This window comes from Somniosus microcephalus, chromosome 7 (assembly GCF_052327205.1).
Source record: "Somniosus microcephalus isolate GS21.2 chromosome 7, FLI_Smic_1.0, whole genome shotgun sequence".
Classification (NCBI taxonomy): Eukaryota; Metazoa; Chordata; class Chondrichthyes; order Squaliformes; family Somniosidae; genus Somniosus; species Somniosus microcephalus.
In genome coordinates, this window is record NC_140993.1 from 96,700,506 (window position 1) to 96,716,828 (window position 16,323).

Sequence of the window (16,323 nt, forward strand, 5' to 3'; positions counted from 1 at the left end):
CTCCTGCTTCTTTTGCCCTTCGTGCAATGATATATTCCTAGGGATGGGATAGTTGTGCTTTCCTTGATGTGGTGCATACTTGTAGGTGAGGGGTAGTTGTGTACCTGCCTCTGGTGTAGTGGATACTCGGAGGGGTAGTTGTGTTCCTGCCCTGGTGCTGTCTGTGGCCGGTCCACTGGTGCTGTCTGTGGCTGGTATACTGCTGCTGTCTGTGGCCAGTATATTGGTGCTGGCTGTGGCCAGTTCACTGGTGCTGGCTGTGGCCGGTATACTGACGCTGTCCGTGGCCGGTATACTGACGCTGTCCGTGGCCGGTATACTGACGCTGTCCGTGGCCGGTATACTGACGCTGTCCGTGGCCGGTATACTGACGCTGTCCGTGGCCGGTATACTGACGCTGTCCGTGGCCGGTATACTGACGCTGTCCGTGGCCGGTATACTGACGCTGTCCGTGGCCGGTATACTGACGCTGTCCGTGGCCGGTATACTGACGCTGGCCGTGGCCGGTATACTGACGCTGGCCGTGGCCGGTATACTGACGCTGTCCGTGGCCGGTATACTGACGCTGTCTGTGGCCGGTATACTGGTGCTGTCTGAGACCGGTATACTGGTGCGGTCTGTGGCCGGTATACCTGACACTGTCTGTGGCTAGTATACTGACGCTGTCTACGGCCGGTATACTGATGCTGTCTATGGCTGGTATACTAGTGCTGTCTATGGCTGGTATACTGGTGCTGTCTGTGGCTGGTATACTGACGCTGTCTGTGGCTGGTATACTGACGCTGTCTATGGCCGGTATACTGGTGCTGTCTATGGCTGGTATACTAGTGCTGTCTATGGCCGGTATACTGGTGCTGTCTATGGCTGGTATACTGGTGCTGTCTGTGGCTGGTATACTGACGCTGTCTGTGGCTGGTATACTGACGCTGTCTATGGCCGGTATACTGGTGCTGTCTATGGCTGGTATACTAGTGCTGTCTATGGCCGGTATACTGATGCTGTCTATGGCTGGTATACTGACACTGTCTATGGCTGGTATACTGACACTGTCTATGGCTGGTATACTGGTGCTGTCTGAGGCTGGTATACTGACACTGTCTGAGGCTGGTATACTGACACTGTCTATGGCTGGTATACTGTTGCTGTCTATGGCTGCTTTACTGACACTGTCTAGGCTCCTACCTCTCTTGTTCTTGGTGCCGCTTCTCCGGGCGGTCTCCAGCTCTCTCTCGATCCTATTCTCCAGGTATTCCTGTTTCTTGGTCAACATCTCCTCGGTCTCCCGGAGACGATGGAGGGCTTCCTGCGGGCTCGGACCCTGTTTCCTGGAGCGGGACGAGTCCGAGCTCGGGCCGCCCTTGAAGAAGTTTGCAACTTTACTCATAACGATCGGCCGCCGCCGCCTCGAGCCGGACGGAAAAACAAGGAAGGCGCCGCGGCTCGCGCGACCGTTCCGGGAGCACTTCCGGCAAAGCGGCTGTTGCTCGGTGCGGGGGCGGTGTGCAGGGAGCCGGCGACAAAATGGCGGAGCTGGGGCTCGGGCAGCGGTGCGAAGTGCAGCAGTGCCGACAGCTCGGTAAGAAGCTGGGAGGGACAGCTCGGTAAGAAGCTGGGAGGGGCAGCTGCAGTCACTCTCGGGCCTTCGTAAACATTTTACTGTGTCGTGTAAACCGCGACGGGAATATCGAGTTGTATAAAATTATGAGGGGCCTGGATAGGAAGCAACTATTTCCCCCTAGCAGTGAGGTCAATAACTAGGGGGCATAGATTTAATGTAATTGGTAGAAGGATTAGAGGGGAGTTGAGGAGAACATTTTTTGTACCCAGAGGGTGGTGGGGGTCTGGAACGTACTGTCTGCATTTAAAAAGTACTTGGATATACACTTGAATTATTAATCTACAAGGCTACGGACCAAGAGTTGGAAAGTGGGGTTTGGTTGGATAGCTCTTTTTTGGCCCGCACAGACACGATGGGCTGCATGACCTCCTGTGCCGTAAATTTCTGTGATTCTATTAATATCGTTAATGTCTTACATTTAAGTCCTATCAACAGGAAGCAGATGAATGTCACTCATTCCTCTGCAAGGATTGTGAAGATAATTATGGATGAGGGAGGCCATTCTTGCCCATCCATCCAAAATGACCCTAAAGACCATTTCCAAAACCACATTGTGGTCCAGTTCTTAAATAATTTCAGGGTTTTGGTCTCCAACATTTTATCTGGGAATCCATTCACTTGTTCATGATTTAAAGTAATTTTCCTGATTTGCCTTTGCCATGCCGTTTACAATCTTATATACTTCTCACAGCCAGACTCTTGAGCCACAGTCTGTCATGTCCAGAGAAGTGACTGATGTCCCCCACTGACCTAATGCTCAGGTGGATTCTGGTAGCAGTGCGTTCCTTGTATACTTCCAGCGGCTGTTTATTTTGTTCAAAAATGTATAGTTTGACTTTCTTCCAAGACAATAGCGAATCCAAGTTAGGATTTGTCACATTGTTTCACTTCTCCAGATCTTCTTGGCTCTAGCACTCTGTTCTTGGCTGAAAAGCCCAATTCGCTGTGCTGTCTCCGGTGATTGGACATGGTACTGAAGCTGTGGTCTGACCATAACACTACAGTTTGACCTGAACTTCCTATGACTTTCATTCAAGTGCTTTGGCTATGAAGTTTTAACATTCTGTTGGCTTTGTTGATTGCTGCTCTGCATTGATTGAGCATTGTCTACTAAAACTCATAAGTCTTTTTCAGCTTCACCCTTAGCTATTTCAAACCATTGATAGTATGTGTGTTGCCCATTTTCCTTCCAATGTGTAGCACTCTACATCTGTCTGTCTTCATTTGACATTTTACATATTTTATCCAGTTCATTTTATAATTTCTGCACGGGCTCCTCTAATTCCACTGCTGCTTCTAGTTTGGTATCGTCTGCATTTTTGACTAATTTATATTGGGTTTCTAAATCTAAATCATTGATGTAAGTTAGAAATAGTAGTGGCCCTAACAAAGATCCCTGGGGCACCTCACTCAGTACTCTTCCCTCCTCGTCATTTAACTGCTCCAATAAGTACCTGTTGTTTTCTACCCTTCAGCCAATTTCTTATCCATATCCAAGGTTTACCCAGAATCCCTGAAGCTTTGAACTTATGCCTTTTCACACAGAACTTTGACAGATGCCTTCTAGAAGTCTAGACCCAACGCTTTCGATGAGATTACCATAATCCATTTGGGATATTACGTCCTTAGTGAAGTCAAGGAATTTGGTCAAGCAGTATCTACCCCCTCTGAATCTATGTTGATCACTGCTAAGTGATTTATTATTGCATAGATTCAATTATTTTACACACAATTGAAATAAAACTAATGGTTCTATAGTTGCTTGAGACTAATTTGTTGGCCATTTTGAATATGGGTGCCCCGTTGGTCTGTTTCCAATTGAATGTTATTTTCCCCCAAGTCGAGTGACTCCCTCATAATTGTCAATGCCTCTCAAATCTCCTTCCTAGTCTCTTAGCATTCAGATAAATAACCACCTATCCCTGAGAAAAAAATTTTTGGAGTCCTTTCACCCTATTGAGGACTTTCATCTTTGTTAAGTCATTAATTTTGACTGGGATAACTCTGTGTGGGCATGTTGCTCATTATTTCCCTTTGATTACTCGGAGGAAGAAGTATTTCAGAAAAGTTTACTATCCTGTATTCATTAAGCTAAACTTAATCATTCTGTGGTGGATGTCCCCAGGGGTGCCACAAGTTCCTTTATTTTTGTACTTTAATTATTTACAAATACCAGGTCAAGATGAGCACTACCTCTTGTGGCTTCTCCAAAATACCCTGTATCTCTCCTGCTGGATTGTATTTGATCTTAAATAAGCAGTAACAAATTGGAAGTCAGGGGTAGGGTGGGGAAATTACCATCTAAAATTCACCACACTCAAAGCGTGAAACTCAGCAGTACCTGATAGGAATGCACTGGTGTGATTCCCTCTGCATGTACCCCCACACATGTCCCAAACAAGGATCTAAATTTCTAGTCTTGTAGCCAAATATATAAAGTATGTTTATTAAACTTGTTTACTGGTAATTTGGCTCCAAAATCAAACTCATTATATGTTACCAGATGATCATTAACCTTATTTTTTGGGTCAATTGTGAACTTTGAGAACTAACTCAATTTTTTTTTCTCATCAGTATAATTGCGAAATAGTCACTCCAGGTAAACGCTAAAGTAATTTTAAGTGAATAACAAATATGCTGTCAAAGTAGCTGCTGAGTTTTGTTAAACTAACCAATATTCTCCAATCTTTCAGATTTTCTACCATTTGTTTGTGATGGCTGTTCAGGAACTTACTGGTACAGTATTGTTCATCAAAATAAGTAGCTACAATTGTAACTAGGAAAATACATTCTACAAATATAACAATAGGGATGATTCCTCTTCATTCTTGCAATATTGCAGTTGGCATACCATATATTCTTCCTTTTCTTTAGCCTTGAACATAGAAGTAAAGATGCTCATGGTTGTTCTGGGGTGAGTTTTTGTAGATCATACATGTGCATGTAGTATTTTATGCTTTTTTTGCATCAATGTGGGCTATAGATGGTTCACTTTCCCTGTATTATTTAAATAGATCAGAAAGAATCTTTTGTGTCATATTGTGCTGCAGGCCTCTGTTTGGAATGTGCCAGACAATTTTGAGTTATCATTTTTAACTATATTTTTAACTCTATTAAGACAACATTTAAGGTCCCCTTTTTATTGGTAAATCTAAATCTCATTTTCCACTATGATTACAGAACTAACCATAGGCTTGTGCTAAATTTGTCAATGTTGCTCTGAGGCAAAAATGCCTGAGTGGTGCAATTCAGGGTGTGTTCTAGGTTTGGGTTGAGGCAAATTGTCATGACAACTGAATGGAGGTTTTTATTGTATCTGCCTCATGTCATAATTATGTTATTGGGGTTAAAGTGAGAAACGGTGTATATTGCAGCATCATTTGCACGTACCAATCATTAAAACTGTAAAACATGTTTAAATATATGCACATAATAACTAGGATAATGAATTTCCTGGTAAGACAAACTATTGTTTTTTTAGTAACACCCCCTTTACTTTTAAAAGCCTCTCCCTTTCAGAGATGCACTACTAATTCACCGAACCATAAGTGAGTGGTAGTGGAGGTGAGGCACTTCCCACGAGGACGGAAACTTAATGGACAAGTTTCCCTAAGTTCCATTTGTACATCTCTTAATGGGCACTACAGCACATATTTGTCAGGAAGCTGAGAGGTTATTACCTACTCTCTCACTTACTGACAAATGATGCAGGATGTGAGGAACATAAAGTGGAAATCTCTTTAATGGAAAATTTTAAATTCCTGTCACCTGGCTTGCTATTATATGGCAAAAATTAGCAGCTATAATGGTGACAGCAACAGAAGTATTTCTATCCTTGTAAACATATGATATCAATTTGAATTGGAAAAACTGAAACAGAAAAAACTCTAACGTTTGTATGTAACCACCTACAGGATGCATTGCAGTAAAATAAAGACCATTTAATTACAGTTTCCACAGAATAATGGAAGAATTGTGGAATTGAATTGCCATGGCACGAGGAAAAGTCCCAGAATATAATTGAATAAGAATGAAATATAAATTATTCAGTCACTGTAAATCAGTGGTCACAATGTTATCCCCTACATGTCGTAAACACACTTATTCACTGAGCAACACAGTTGGAGATCTGCTAGTATGTAGTAACATTTAGAGTGCTACAGAGTGAGGGAGCTAAATATTTAAAGTCTGAAATTCAAATTTCAGGTATGTTTAAGAAAAGAACCAGTGAAATCTGAAGGGCCTTCATCTTACAACTGTACATACAGAAGCTGTAAGGCAAAAGAACTCTTGCCAGTAATTTGCTCGCACTGTGAGAAACACTTTTGTCTGGGGTGAGTATTTGTGTAAGCTGAGTTCTGATACTGGTATTGGTTAAGATTTGCACTTCAGTATGTTGATGTTTCTGTTTCTGTTTCAGGCATCGACACCAGTCAGATCACGACTGTGAAAAGCAGGAGGTGCCGAAATCACGTTTGGTTATCTCTCAGCAAGTACTTAAAGAGACTGTTGGCAAGTACTGTATTACCTTTCATAAACAGCATAACCTTTCTATTGATTGTGGCCTGGCTATGAGTAAATTAATCTTTAGAGTCTAAACAAATGCACAAAAAGCATACGTCAGCTTAGTTAAAACTAAAAATACAATAACAAATTGTACATTCCTAGTTGTAGTAGAACAGGAAATTATTAGAATTTTGTGGATATTGTTTTCGTATGTGCTGATCCCTGGTCTAAGGGTGAGGCCAGACACACCCTTTTTGTTCAGGCCTTTTTCTAAAGCAACTGTAATTAGCTACTGGTAGGTTTATGACATAAGTGCAGTTTAACACTTTCCTACCATTTTGGAGGAACACTTCATCTGTCCTGGCTGCAATCCTTAATTCACTGCATGGATAGTTGAGGATAATCTTTCATGTAATACTCAGCAGCACAAAACATCAACACCTGCATAGCCTATTTGGTGGTTCTTTTTGCAGTTATTATTAAATTGCACAGTATGGACATGATATATTTGTTGCAGGGATAGGTGACAATATCTTACTGGTTTTGAATGGGCAGGAAAATTATTAACTCAGCCATCATTGCTGTTGCCTTTTGTCTGTCTTGAATTAAACTTTTTTTAAATCAGAAAAACTATTTAAAGCGTTTCCTACATTACAACAGTACAAAAAGTACTTCATTGGCTGTAAAGCACTTTGGGACATCCGGTGGTCGTGAAAGGCACTATATAAATACAAGTCTTTCTTTCAAAAGCCACTAATGCAGTCCCACTGAAGAAAGGAAGAAAAGGAGCAAAGAACAATGCAACTGCTGCAAAAGTGGCACTTATGAAGTTGAAGCTACATGCTGTTGGAGACAAGTCCATACCACAGGTTAATGTCAGTCTATTTAAGGTGAAATCTTCATTGAAGTTTCCCTGACGGGGATAGTGCATATTGTGATAAGTTTCCTATTTTTTAAAATGATGTCTCTAGGCTGATTTTTAGTCTCTCTCATGCCCTCGAAACATGTGCAGACAGAGTGTAAAAATAGGCAGAGATCAGTCCCAGTAGGTCTCTGACCATTCTGTATGCTGATTGCATTCTTGTGTGGGTTGGGCAGGTAGCAGAAGTTCCTGCCAAAAATAGGTGTGAGTTTCATAATATTTAAATGAGCAGGGAAGTGGTATCATTTAGATGTTGTGATTTAGCATAGTTTACAACATGAGTACACTTGTTTCTCCTCATGCCCATATAACTTCATCATCCAAGACATACCATTTGTGTGTCAAAGCATTTCAAGGGGCAACAGGTGCATTCTGAATGTTATTTTATTAACCCGTTATTCAAAATAAATTTCTATTACAATTCTCTGCTGTATATGAAAGGAGTTTGTAGGAGGGATTTTGATGACTCTGGTTTTGAACAATTCCTGAACCGTTGGATAGCTGTCCATGTAGGAATTCACCTTTATTTGACTTACTTGGAGAAAGAGGAAGAATGCTAGGATTGTAAGCAATACCATGCACAGATGCACCCTTGTGCTCCCAACTGAGTATACAGGTAAAGCGATTTACTTGTACTTCTTGCAATCTAGTATACTGTATTCGCTGCTCACGATGTGGTCTCCTCTACATTGGGGAGACCAAACGCAGATTGGGTGACTGCTTTGCGGAACACCTCCATTCAGTCCGTAAGGGGGACCCCAAGCTCCCGGTGGCCTGTCTCTTTAATTCACTGCTCCACTCCCACTCACACCTCACCGTCCTCGGCCTCTTGCATTGTTCCACGGAAGCTCAGCGTAAGCTCAAGGAGCAGCACCTCATCTTTCGATTAGGCACTCTACAGCCCTCTGGGCTCAACATAGAATTCAACAATTTCAGATCATAACCTCGGCCCCTATCACATATATATTTTCTTTTTTTATCCACACTTTTGTTTTTTCTTTCCTCCCTTCAGCTGTCCTTCATTCTGCCAGCGCAATTCACACCCCATCTAGAGCCATCCTTTGTTCCTTAACCTGTCCCATTTCCACCTCCCCTTGCCTTGAATATCTCTTAATGTCTCTTAATCTCTCCTGCTTTCTATCCTATCACTGACCTTCCCTTTTGTTCTTTCATCCCCTCCCCCTTTTCCCAGCCCCAAAACTTGCTTTCCATTTCCTGCTTTTTTCCCAGTTCTGACGAAAGGTCATCGAGCTGAAACGTTAACTCTGTTTCTCTCTCCACCAATGCTGCCTGGCCTGCTGAGTTTTTCCAGCGTTTCCTGTTATATACAGGTAAAGGCACTTGTCAGAGGTGTAATGCATGTGAAAGCAGTGTTTCGCTAAGGAAAGAGTAACAGTTATGTTGCATGTTGCAAAATGACCTGCAGACAACCTGCATGGCAGGGACCTGTTTGCTCTAAAGGCCACTGTAACCCAGAATCTTTTGGCCTCGGGCTCCTTCTAGGTTGCTACTGGGGACATTGATAACAGATGACGTGTGTGCTGTGCACCAGAGTATAAAGTTTCATCACTTTCTTAATGGGTAGATGGAACCAACAAGAGGGCCATGGGTTTGCCCAAGTTGCACATTTTCCCCAAAGTCCAGGGTATCGTAGATTGCACCAATTTTGAGCTGAGAGAACAATGGAGTGTGTAAGGTCAGGAAGTGATTAGGACACTAGTACTGAAATGTTCATTTATTTATTTTACTGTATTGTGAGTTTATTTACTTCGTTTTACCTATTTAATACTAGAAGCTGTTTAAACTTGTTTCCTTGATGTCTTAACTGTGGACAGGTTTAAGCTGGTAACAAGTAATTGGTTACAGAAGAGGTGTGATTAGCTGTTCTCTAATTAATTGTTTTTCCTGTGGCAGTTGGGCTATTGTGTAAGTTAAGACAGTATAAATTTGAGCTGAGTAGCAGGAGATCGGTCTCAAGTTGCAAGAGGCCAGAATTCAGCCATAGATAGAGCTCAGTCTTCAAGTCGGTTGGACAGAAGTTTTCTTTTTATATAATTTAATGTGTGTGACGTGAGTAAGCAGAGTATGATTCTTGACAGTTTGGTGTTAGTGGGAGTGCAGGCTAACACAATCTATATCTTTAAGTTAGACACAGGGATGATAATGCAAGGAACCCTCATGGTGTGTGATGTGTGTACCATCATGAATTTGAACATAAGAAAAAGACATAAAAATGGACCAGCTGGTCCATCTAGCCTGTCTCATTCAGTTCTACATCCTGACTTGGAAATATATCGACATTCCTTCACTGTCGCTGTTCAAAATCCTGGAACTCCCTCCCTAGCAGCACTTTTTTAAAAGTTTGTTCATGGGATGTGGGCATTTATTGCCCATCCCTAATTGAGAAGCTGGTGGTGAGCCGCCATTTCAGAGGGCAGTTAAGAGTCAACCACATTGCTGTGGGTCTGGAGTCACATATAGGCCAGATTTCCTTTCCTAAAGGGCATTAGTGAACCAGATGGGTTTTTACAACAATCTGCTAGTTTCATTACTGATTTAATTACTGATTACTGATACTAGCTTTTTATTTCAGATTCATTTAATTAACTGAATTTAAATTCCCCAGCTATCGTGGTGGGATTTGAACTCCAGACCTCTGGATTACTAGTCACATAACCACTATGCTACCGTACCCTACTGTGGGAGTACCTTCACCACACGGACTGCAGTGGTTCAAGAAGGCAGCTCACCACCACCTTCTCGGGGGCAATTAGGGATGGGCAATAAATGCTGGCCTTGCCAGCAATGCCCACATACCGTGAATGAATAAAAAATAAGTCATGTTGCAACTAAGCATCACAACCCTCAATGCTCCCCATCCACCAGCAGCCATGTAATCTCCTTGGCGATGCAAGAAAGAAAAGATTTTTAAAACCGTAAACCAAGTCGAGGAAAAAATAATTCTGTGAAATTCCTCTGAAACCCCTGAAGGCAAACAAAAATAAGTTCCAAGAAATAAGTGACCACGAGGTTAATCGCCCAAAATCCCATCTACCCTTTTGTATGCAGCAATATCGGCTTCCTCCAAGAACTCGTTCAGCTTCCTTTTGAATATCTGCAGTGAATCTGCACAAGCCAACAACTTATTGCAATGGTCCATACCCTCCTATGAAAAGAAAAATCTCCTGACCGCTAACCTGGTTCTGTGTGTAACTTTTACACATATCCCCTTGTTCTCCCGAACTACATGGACGTGATCTAGTCCTTTCATCATTTTACATGCTTCTATCAAATTTACACTTTTCTAGAGTAAAAAGAACCAGTAGATAGTTTAGATCCTCAGGCCAGAACTTTCATGGCGTTTTAACCACTTAAATCTTTTGCAAATTAGGTCAACTTTACAAAAGTAATCCATTCAAGGATTTTATGGGTTCCTAGTTGTAAATCTGCAACACAAACCGGTGAAAGTTAAGCAGTTGATTTTCTCAAATGTACAAATGGCCACAAATCAGCACTGAATTGAAGTTGTTATTTGCAGAATGAGCGAGTATATTTTCAAGTTTATTTGCCAAAAGGGAACAAAGAGAAAAGCAGATCGATGTTCTTCTGTTCCAAATGGAGTATTGGAAAAATGGTGGATAATGCAGCTTCACTGTTGAACCTTAGGAATGACAACAATATTTTGGCATCTAAGGTAATACTTGATAAAATAAGAAAGTTTTGCATTTACCTTCTGCATACATGTACCATTGTTACCTTCATCGGTTTATGTCCATTATTTAGCCAGCATGTGATATATTAATCTGTTAGTGTTGATAAATCGGGTTTATCTTCAGTTTCAAATAGAAAACTAACCATAAAAATTGGTGCAGTGGCTGGAGCACAAATATACTGTTGCAGAATGATGGAGTATGGATGACAGTCTCCTGTCCTGCTGAGCTCAATACCAACAACTTGCATTTATATAGCACCTTTTTAATGTAGTAAAATGTTGCAAGGTGCTTCACAGGAGCGTTATCAGACAAACCTTGACACCGAGCCACATGAGATATTAGGATAGGTGACCAAAAGCTTGGTCAAACAGGTAAGTTTTAAGGAGGAGAGAGAGGAGGAGATGTTTAGGGCCTTGGCAGCTGAAGGCACGACCACCAATGAAGGGGCGAAGGAAATCGGGAAAGCACAAGGGCCAGTAGAGATCTCGTAGAACTGGGCAAAGGTTATGGAGGGGTGAGGCCATGGAGACATTTGAACAGAAGGATGAGAATTTTACATTTGAGCCATTGCAGGACCGGGAGCCATTGTTGGTCAGTGAGCACAGGGGTGATGGGTGAACGGGACTTGGTGCAAGTTAGGATATGGGCAGCAGAGTTTTGGATGAAATGAAATTTGTGGAGGATGGAAAATGGGAGCCCGGCCAGGAGAACATTGGAATAATCGAGTCTAGAGTCTGAATAGTCTCCTTCCACCTGTGGGTGGTGCTGAAAAGAGAGTTTTTTTCCCTAAGCCCCTCTCGCTTGTTCTGGCAGCCAAATAAGAGTGGTATTGGCAGTGCCCTAGAACTAGGTTGCTTACCCTGTTCTCTTAGAGGGGAAAAATGAGGTTAACACAAAGGTAAATAAATGTTTAAAAAAACAAATATTGGTTTGATGAAACAATGTATGCAATGTTCCTATTATTTTAAAGTCAAATAGGATGAACAGTGGAGAAAGTGGATCCTGCAAAGGATTTTCAAAATGATTTAGAACAGTTATGCCATTGGGCAGATGAATGGTAAATAAAACTTAACATTGATAAATATAAAGTATTCATAGATTTTTTTTTAAAAAGATGGAACAAGGGTATACAATGAATGGGATTGAATTAGCACGTGGCGAGTTGGGAAGAGACCTGAAACAGTAGTAGACACACCATTTTCCATAGGATTACAACACCGTAGAATACAAGTGTACAGAAGTTATGCTATTGCTTTACAAAAAATAAATGTTTGCAGAAGAAAGGGTGCAGAAAAGAGCAAGACTGATCCCAGGTGCCAAGGGGTTGAGAGCTAAGCAGATAGATTAGTGAAACTAAAGTGCTGTAGTTTAGAAAGAGGTTGATTAAGGGGGAACACTCAAAAATGTATAAAATATTAGCGTATATAAGGTAAACATTACTTCAAAGTATACCAAGAAAGTAGGATTGGAGGACATAATGGAAATTACAGTAGTGAAAAGTAAATTTACAACAGCTATCAAGCAAACCATTTTTGCTTGGAGTGGAACTGTTTTGGAATAATCAAGCAAAGTGATAAAATCAAAAATATTGAGGCATTTTTATGACTGCTATTATGAGACAGGTAATATACTGTAGGGACAAGCTTTCAGTGGGATGAATGACTTTTTGCATCCCTACCTCTTAATGCTCTTTTTCTTTTATTCCCCAGAAACTGAGACTGTGTCATAGTGAATCAGGAAGTGTATTGCCCATGGGCCATACTTTGGAATTGTGGATAACAAGTACTGACTGCCCACTGAACAATGGAGGAACGATTATCCTTGAATATTTAGACAATGATTGTGTAACATTAGAAAGCACAAACTCATACATGGAATGACAGTTACTAAAATGAACAAAACCTAATTACTTTTATTTTAATAGGAAAATACTCTGAAGAAAATTAGTTCTGTTGATATGTACATTTGATGTATTATAATCTTGTCAGAAAACAGTGTGTAAATAGTATATCCTTGTTATATTACCAAACTTTGTCTTTTAATTAAAATTTAATTTGGAAGCCTTAAAAATCTGTACAATGCCATTGTTACCTACTTTAAAGGTGACTATTTAGCTGAAGTTGAACTGACCATATTTAGAATTGAAAATGTATTTTCAAAAATTATCTCTTCTGTCTCTGTTCTTTTTGCCTTTACTTTCGTCTACTTTTTTAAAGTTTTAGTTTTAGTTTGCCTCCTGTGCTATGGGGTATAGTAAACTAGTGATAGTACTGGACAAGCAACCCAGAGGTCATGAGTTTAAATCCTACCAAGTTCTGAAACTGATATCAATAAATCTGGTAATTTGTGGTCTGGCACCAGGAAAATGACCATGAATTAGTGAACCAGTTTGGTTTTTACAAATTTCCTTCAGGGAAGCAAACCTGCACCCCTACCTGGTCTGACATGCATGCGATTCTAGTCCTACACTGTGAGGTTGACTCTTAATGCCCTTGGTGTCCTATTTGACCCTGAAATAAGCTTCTGACCACATATCTGTGCCATGACAAAGGTCGCCTATTTCCACTTTCGTAACATTGTCTGACTCCAACCCTGCCTCAGCTCATCCGCTGCTAAACCCTCATCCATGCCTTTGTTACCTCTAGACTTAACTATTCCAACGCACTCCTGGTTGGCCTCCCACGTTCTACCCTACGTTAACTTGAGGTCATCCAAAACTCTGCTGCCCGTGTCCTAACTCTCACCAAGTCCCGTTCACCCGCTACCCCTGTGCTCGCTGACCTACATTGGCTCCCCGTTAAGCAATGCCTCGAATTTAAAATTCTGATCCTTGTTTTCAAATCCCTCCATGGCCTTGCCCCTCCCTATCTCTGTAATCTCCTCCAGCCCCACAACCCTCAGATATCTGCACTCTAATTCTGGCCTCTTGAGTATCCCTGATTTTAATCGCTCAACCGTTGGTGGCCGTGCCTTCAGCTGTCAAGGCCCTAAACCTCTCCGTCTCTACCTCTCTTTCCTCCTTTAAGACGCTCCTTAAAAGCTACCTCTTTGAACAAGCTTTTGGTATCTGCCCTAATTTCTCCTTATGTGGCTCGGTGTCAAATTTTGTTTGATGACGCTTCTGTGAAGTGCCTTGGGACGTTTTACTATGTTAAAGGTGCTATATAACATGTTGTTATTGGGGGCAACTAGAGAATAAATAAATACTGCCTTTTCCACATCCCAAGAACAAATTTTAAAAAAAGTTTTCCATCATGAGCTGAGAGTAGCTAAACTGTCTGAACCAGCTACCAATAAACATGAGAGTGTATAAAAAGTGTATGTTGGAAAAAATGCCCTATATTTCAATGCTATACTAATTCTATCACCCAGTTTTATATGTTAATTTGGTGCACTCTATTCCACCAGACACTAAGCTAGATTACTTTTCTGTGTTAATCAGTGGTATTCACTCAGTGTAGATCTCAAATTTTCTGACCTCCAAAGATTTCTTGATTTTTACAAATATGAAAATGGCAACAAAATAAGGTTAAGTTTTCTTTGACTTACTGTAGATTCTGATTACTATAAACAATGTCAGCTAGGCTGCATTGGTAGCATTCTCACCTCTTGAGTTAGAAGCTTGCGAGTTCAAACACACTCCATGACTTGAGCACACTTCAGTGCAATACTGAAGAGCATTCTGCATTGTCAAAGGTGTGCTCTTTCAGGCAAGATGTTAAACCAAAGTCCCATCTGCCTGTGCCTCTAGTTCAGATGGACATTAAAGACTATGGCACTATTCAAAGAGTAGAGGGTTCTTCAGTTGTTCTGGAAAGCCTTCCTTAACCAACACCACCAAAAACTGATTTGTCATTTACTGTTTGTGGGACATAACTGCACAAATTGGTAGCCATGTTTAGTGACATAGCAACAAATGCTCTTCAACAGTAACTCGCTGATTCTGAAATGCTTCGGACATCTTGAGAATGTGATAGGGTGCTATATAAGCGCAAGTTCTATCTTTGTCAAATAATTATCAAAAAATATCTAGCAAAATAGAAGAAATAATCTGTTGAGAAATATATTCTTAATTTGTTATGCTGCTATCGTAGCATTATCGGGCCTGCTACTTGGAGTAACATATTTAAGAACATCTTTTTGAATTGAAAGCGGAGTAAACTAGAGTTGATCTTCAAATTTCTAAATGGCATTTATTTTATAGCAACTTGGACTTTTCAAATATCACAGTATTTACCTGGAGTGAGCATAGAGGGTTGCCAGAATGTAATTAATGTTGACTGAAAATTTAATTAGCTCTGATTATGTTTGGAAATAACAAACATCTCTCATAAATTATTATTAGTGATTTATAGAAAATTAAACTCGTGAATGATTTAAAACTGCCATCACTAGGTTTTCCCCCACAAGACATTTGAACACTCTTGCACATTCTTAAAATCATGGAATATGATTAAATTTTTTACAGATACATTTTGTCTTTGTACAGTTTACTTGCAGAGTTGGATATAATGTCATAGGTACCTCAGCACTGGTTACACTGATATAGTTGAGGTCATTGAAATAATCATTACTAAAAGTTTAATGCAAACAAGACACTAAAAACATGAACAACACTGAATTCTAGTAATCATTTGAATGGAAGTTTTTATATGTAAACTGATGACAGTTGGGAGCGAGGCTTTAGAAACTCACTCCACTGTGCCACCTACTAGGCAGAGCTTGTTTACCTAAGCAATTTCAATGTTAACATAAAAGCTGACCAAAAACCATGACAACAGGAAGTTGGACAGAAATATATCAATTTTCTGTGGCATTACTTACTGGAGTTAAGACTAGATGAAGCCTTCAGGTGGAGTGGGGTTTAATTAGATCAGGATGTACAGACACAATTCAGTCCCCATTTTCATGGAAGGAGGCCATTCAGCCCAGGGGCGGGAAAATTGTGAGAAGTTTGTATAGACAGTTCAATTATAAATGTGGATATAATGGAAAATTTGACAGGAACCACAGCAGATGTAAGATTTTTAATGTATAGATAGCTTGGCCCAGTAGTAGCACTTTTGCCTCTGAGACAGAAAACTGGGTTCAAGCCACATTCCAGGATTTGAGAACATAATCTAGGCTGACACTTCATTGCAGTATTGAGGGAGCAATGTATTGACAGAAGTGCTGTCTTCCTGATGTGATACTAAACTGAGGTAGTATCTGCTTGTTCAGGTGTATGTAAAAGATCCCATGACACTAAAGCAGAAAGGAGAGTAGACCTGACCAACATTTATCTTTTAACCAAAACCACTAAATATTAGCTGGTCATTTATATCATTGCTGTTTGTGGGAACTTGCTGTGTGCAAATAGGCTGTTGTGCTTGCCTACATTACAACAGTGACTACAGAGGCCTGGACTAACAATCAGACTTGAGTTCAAATCCCACTTTGAATGAACTTGGTTAATTAAATAAATCTGGAATAAAAAGCTAGTATCAGTAATGGTGACCATGGAGCTATCGGATTGTCGTAAAAAACCAACTGCTTCACTAATGTCCTTTAAGGAAGAAAACTTG

General features: G+C 40.7%; 2 protein-coding genes across 3 annotated transcripts in view; one reads left to right on the top strand and one right to left on the bottom strand.

The window, feature by feature from the left end:
* Positions 1 to 1,497, bottom strand: part of LOC147114805 (charged multivesicular body protein 4b-like) — a 41,787-nt gene extending 40,290 nt beyond the window's left edge. Inside the window, exon 1 of the mRNA XM_085992766.1 lies at positions 1,183 to 1,497. Within this exon, the coding sequence (XP_085848892.1) occupies positions 1,183 to 1,384 (202 nt within the window). The 5' untranslated portion in view covers positions 1,385 to 1,497. The remainder of the gene's footprint in view (positions 1 to 1,182) is intronic.
* zfand1 (zinc finger, AN1-type domain 1) lies at positions 1,496 to 15,230 on the top strand. 2 transcript variants are annotated; one of them, XM_085992764.1, is made up of 8 exons: positions 1,496 to 1,576; positions 4,312 to 4,354; positions 4,493 to 4,532; positions 5,825 to 5,952; positions 6,039 to 6,130; positions 6,875 to 7,014; positions 10,585 to 10,740; positions 12,469 to 15,230. In XM_085992764.1, exons 1-8 carry the CDS (start codon positions 1,522 to 1,524, stop codon positions 12,637 to 12,639), a joined length of 825 nt encoding a protein of 274 aa, XP_085848890.1. In that variant the 5' UTR covers positions 1,496 to 1,521; the 3' UTR covers positions 12,640 to 15,230. The 2 variants fall into 2 exon arrangements, with proteins under 2 accessions (XP_085848890.1, XP_085848891.1); XM_085992765.1 differs by having other exon boundaries at positions 6,875 to 6,993.
* The last annotated feature ends 1,093 nt before the right edge of the window (positions 15,231 to 16,323 follow it).